Below are 5,369 nucleotides of genomic sequence, written 5' to 3'. Positions count from 1 at the left end.
GAGAGTGTGTGTGTGTGTGTGTGTGAGTGTGTGTGTGTGTTTGGAGAAAGAAATCGAGCAATGGATATACGCTGGCAGCAGTAGCGCAGAACGAGTGTGTCTGTGTGTGTTTTGTTGAGACGGCGGTATTCGCAGTGTGCGTGTGCGTGTGCGTGTGTGTGTGTGTGTGTACAGTATATATCTCATGAAGGTGTGTGTGTGAGTGTGTGTTCCTATGTGTGAGCTAGGCAATCAAGCAGGCATGGATGCTCGCTGGCACTGTTCGGCGGCGCAGGTACAGATTTTTCTTCTTTGGCATGCAGTCATCATTTTTCCTCTCTCTCTCTTTGTTTCTCTTTATCTCTCTCTCTGTCACTCTCTCTTTGTCTCTCTCTCTCTCTTTCACTTTATCTCTCCATCGCTCTTCTCCTCTCTCCTCCTCTCTCCTCCTCTCTCCTTCGTCTCTTCATCCATCTGTGTTCGACGGGGAGGCACGGCGTTTGCCGCTCCTTAGACAAAGAAAGACAGAAGATGTGGAGAGAGATAAAGAACAAGGGAGAGAAGGTTTGGGGAAGAGACAAAGAACGAGGGAGAGATAGGGGGGCTGTCGGAAGTTGAAGGAGGGAGGCTTGCGTCGGGCGGGATTGTGAGTTTCTCCCTCTGATGCTCTTGTCTCACTTTTGACGGACAGCTATGTCGTTTGATTGACAGGTCATTGCTGTAGGGCTCTACTTTGACTGACAAGTAATTACTGTAGGGCTCTAGTTTGATTGACAGGTTATTACTGTAGGTCTTTAGTTTGATTGACAGGTTATTACTGTAGGGCTCTACTTTGACTGACAGGTAATTACTGTAGGGCTCTAGTTTGATTGACAGGTTATTACTGTAGGTCTCTACTTTGACTGACAGGTAATTACTGCAGGGCTCTAGTTTAATTGACAGGTATGTTACTGTAGTTTGACAGACGCCGGGTCAGTTGTTTGACGGACAGGCTTCGACAGGGCGGTTGGGGCTTAAGAGATCGAGTCAGCTGATCTGTAACGAGGTCAGAATGAAAGCCAATCAGAGCGCACGTTCCCCCCGTTCAGAGGAGGGGGGGGGGGGGCGTTAATGAAGACGATCAGCGTGGGCTCTGAATCAAACTAAAGTGTGAATGAATCGAAACGTGCTGACGGGGCATTTGTAATCTGATTAGATTAGATCTCCACACAATTAAATCATGAGATGAATGATTGATGGAGAGGACTGCCTCCTATCTGTAGGGGAGGAGGAGGTCCACTTGCCAAAATGGTGTCCGTCCAGAGCGTATCTGTTGATTCTGTTCTAGTGTGGTGGTTGAAGACAGGAGCCTCTGGGAAGCACTGCCGTATGCCCAGACAAAGTGGGCCAGTCACACCTCACCTGACCGAGGCCAGCTCAGGCCAGACCAGGGCCAGACAGGAGGAGGAGGTCAGGAGAGAGCAGGACAGAGGGGTCCCAGACGGACCATGGAGAGAAAAATGACTTACCTGCAAGAGAAAGAGAGAAAGAAAGAGAGGGAGGGAGGGGGAGCGGGAGGGGTTGCAGGGGAGGTTCTGGGAGAGATTCAGATCCTGTTCTGCTCCGGTTTTTCGGGTCCGGTTCTGGTCTTGCGTCATGTTCGGCTCTGCTGCTTGGGTCCTTTCTTTATTCTGTGGGTTAGTTATGACTGCTGCAATGCATCACACTCTCTCCCATTTTAATTCTGCACTGACGCTGAGCCTCAGAGTGTGTGTCTAAAGTGCACACACACACACACACAAACACCCCGTTTCAGCTGGGAGTCATGGCGAGCTATGTTTAATTCCACCTTATGAATATGGAGGCATCATTAGCATCGGTGTTAAGTTAAGCCGCAGCACTTTGAAGTCTCTCCCCTTCTCTTTCTATTCCTCTGCTTTTCCTCTCTCTTTCTCTCTCTCTCTCTCTCTCTCTCTCTCTCTCTCTCTCTCTCTCTCTCTCTCTCTCTCTCGTGCTCTTTGGCTGAAATGGTAAATCAATGCTCAGGTCCCTACTGAGCAGCGCACACTCCCTTTCTATTCCCCTATCATTTTTAACAGCCTGAACTTAGAGTTTCCATGGCAACAGGAGCAGAGAAAGAGGAGGGAGGGTTAAGAGGGGGGAGGGTAGAGGGTGGGGGTGGGGGTTACATCTGTAAAAGAAGAGAGCTGGGGGGAGAGTGGCGTGGGGGCCGGGGGGGGGCAGGCTATGTTATGTTACAGTGGGGCAGGGCGATTGACTCCTAGGAGGGGAGGGGTCAGGCGGGGGGGAGGGGGGGGGGGACAGGCTATGTTACAGTGGGGCAGGGCAGTTGACTCCTAGGAGGGGAGGGGTCAGGCGGGGGGGAGGGGGGCCTGGGGGAGGGGGGGGTTCCATTGAAGAAGATTGTCTTAAGTAGATCTTCTTCTTCTTCTTCTCTGGTAGGGATTCTCTATAGTCACTTAACAATGAGGGTCTTTCCATAGGACCTCTCTCTTTCTCTCTGCCTCACAACACACACACACACACACACACACACACATGCTTGTAGACACACACACACACACACACACAGGTTAACAGGAAAGAGAGGGGTATGGGGAGGGGCATACAGTTTGACGGGCATACAGGAAGGAGTCGGGAAAGTGGGAAGGAAGAATAGAGAGGTTGGGAAAAGGGGATGGAAGGAGGGAGAAGATCAGGAGAGAAGGAGAGGAGGAGAAAGATAAGTGGGACCCTCCCTTGTGGTTAGTGCACAGCTGGTAACCTACACCTCTCTCCTTGTCCTCCTCCTCCTCCTCCTCCACTCCTTCCCTCTCTCTCTCTCTCTCTCTCTCTCTCTCGCTCCATCATTTGGCAGTTTGCCTGGACTGGGGGCTGAAACAGAGTGTGAGTGGTGATGGGGATATGTCCATGCGCGCAGAAAAATCATCGAATCAAACTGTTTCGCATGGTCGGTGTGAAAGTACTGCTGTAGCTGGGGGTGTTGGCTGGGACTGTGAGTGTGTGTGTGTGTGTGTGTGTGCGTCCGTGCGTGCAGATTTTATTGGTGTCTTTTTCTAATATTCATACTCTCCCTCCCTTTCTCTCTCTCTCTCTCTCTCTCTCTCTCTCTCTCTCTCTCTCTCTCTCTCTCTCTCTCTCTCTCTCCAGTCGACAGATGACTTGCTGGTTGCATCGGCTGAGTGTCCCAGTGATGACGAGGACATTGACCCCTGCGACCCCAGCTCAGGTCGGTCTCTCTCCCCCTCTTTCTCTCTCTTTCTCTCTCTCTCTTAATTAGATAGATTTTTTCCATTTCAATCCCTTTCATCATCGCATTGACCGGGTATTGAACCTGGGCGGTTTTATACAACTCGAGTCTTTTTGCTCCGAGCTAAATCCTAGGCTAGTTATGACACGGGGGAGGCTGGCGGAGGTCCACATCACAGTACAGGCTCACGGTAACGCGTGGAAACGGAACGCGGAGCGGTATCCAGCACGTGTGTGTGTGTGTGTGTGTGAGGAAGCTCTGAAGTGTGTCTTAGAGCCGTGGGAGGAGGACGTCCCTGTGGAGTTGTTTGTTAGATGAAAGTTGGATCAGAGACTTCAAAAAACAACAACATCTGAGCAACATTCCTCAACAGACCGCCGCACGTGTTTGGTTTTGATACCGTTCCTCGATCCATTCCGGGCGTTCCTCCGAGCCCGTCCTCTGATCTGTACATCTGTAATTTAATATAGACGCCATTTAGCTGACGCTTTTTTTCCAAAGCGACTTACGTTGCAGTGAGCACATACAATTGTTCCTGACCTAAGCGTTGTTAGCACCCGTGCTCTCCCAACTAAGCCACAGAGGTGGCCTGGGGTGGTCCAGTGGTCTAGCACCGCTGTCTACAGTGCACACATATATGTTTGTATGGGTTTGAATCCGGCCCATGCCCTGCTGACATGCCCTCTTCTCCTTAGTTTCCTGTCTGTCTTCACTCTCTCTATCCAATAAAATGAAAAATATGAGTATATCAGAAAATAATAACCGTAACCTTTAAAAAAAAAACTAAGCCACAGAGGACGACGTCTACCTCCACCAGCCTCCCCTGGCTACCTCCACCTACCTCCACCTACCTCCCCCTACCTCCACCAGCCTCCCCTGGCTAGCTCCACCTACCTCCAACTACCTCCACCTACCTCCACCAGCCTCCCCTGGTGTGACAGTCTGTCTCATAGCAGGCCAGGTTGACTCACACGTGGGCACAAAAAGGCCGTTTTAGTCACAGAGAAAACACATACGGCCGCTAACATGGACGAACACATCCCAAACAACTCACCCTCCCTCTCTCTCTCTCTCCCTCCCTTCCTCTCTTCTTCCCTCCAGCTCATCCTCCTCTCCCGGAGGTGAAGGTGTTCCCGGGGCCGTCGGAGGTGGTGAGGGAGAGCAGCAGCACCACGGGCATGGTGGTGGGCATCGTGGCGGCGGCCGCCCTGTGCATCCTCATCCTCCTCTACGCCATGTACAAGTACCGCAACCGCGACGAGGGCTCGTACCACGTGGACGAGAGCCGGAACTACATCAGTAACTCTGCCACCCAGCCCAACGGCAACGCCAAGGACAAACCCCTGGGGATCCCCAAGATCTCCAAGAACAAGAAGAACAAGGACAAGGAGTATTATGTCTGAGGAGGGTGGCCTACACACACACACACACACACACACACGAACACATACTATATACAGTATATGCATATATTCTTACATATTCTTACATACACATATACTGATTTTTTTCTCACGCACACTCTCAAGCACAAACACACGCACACACACACACACACACACACACACACATGCATTCTTAAGAACAAACGAAAGCACACACACACACACTCTCAAGTGCAAACTCAGACACACACATACATGTTCTCAAGACAGACCAAACGAAGAAAAAAAAACACACACACACACACACAGACTGGCCACAGGGCAGGGACCCATGCTGTACAGTAATAACCAATAAGCAGATGTGTGGATCTGTCACACGGAGATCAACCACCAGAACAACCACCACTTAAAGCACCAGTTCGAATCCCAGTAAAAAAGACCAGTATAGGACCAGTCCCCCCCTCACCCCCCCGCCTCTTCTCTCTCTCTCTCTCTCTCTGTGCCGAGTTATAAACTCTCTGCTGGACTCTCTGTGGAGAGAGAGAGAGCGAGGCGCGCCGGACAAGAAGCACACACACACACACACACAGGCCTTGCGACCTGTCACTACGGAGCGGCCTTCAGAAGATTCATTCTGATCCTCGACCAGTCGAAGGAACCAGACCCTCTCCGTGTCTCTCTCTCCCTCTCTGCAAGACTGTCCTCGTGTGGGGGCGTGGTGGGAAAGGGAGGGCCGGGGGGGGGCAACAGGACAA

General features: G+C 51.4%; 1 protein-coding gene across 1 annotated transcript in view; it reads left to right on the top strand.

The window, feature by feature from the left end:
* The window catches only part of nrxn1a (neurexin 1a), a gene marked incomplete at both ends in the record, with an annotated part of 54,059 nt that extends 49,427 nt beyond the window's left edge, over window positions 1-4,632 (top strand). Inside the window, 2 exon segments of the mRNA XM_080542051.1 lie at window positions 3,130-3,208; window positions 4,331-4,632. Coding sequence (XP_080398177.1) covers window positions 3,130-3,208; window positions 4,331-4,632 — 381 coding nt within the window.
* Window positions 4,633-5,369: the final 737 nt, after the last annotated feature.

The sequence above is a fragment of the Nansenia antarctica genome, assembly GCF_963989245.1.
Source record: "Nansenia antarctica genome assembly, chromosome: 11".
In the NCBI taxonomy this organism is placed as follows: Eukaryota; Metazoa; Chordata; class Actinopteri; order Argentiniformes; family Microstomatidae; genus Nansenia; species Nansenia antarctica.
Note: the sequence above shows the minus strand (reverse complement) of the source record. Positions and strands in the feature narration are given on the sequence as shown.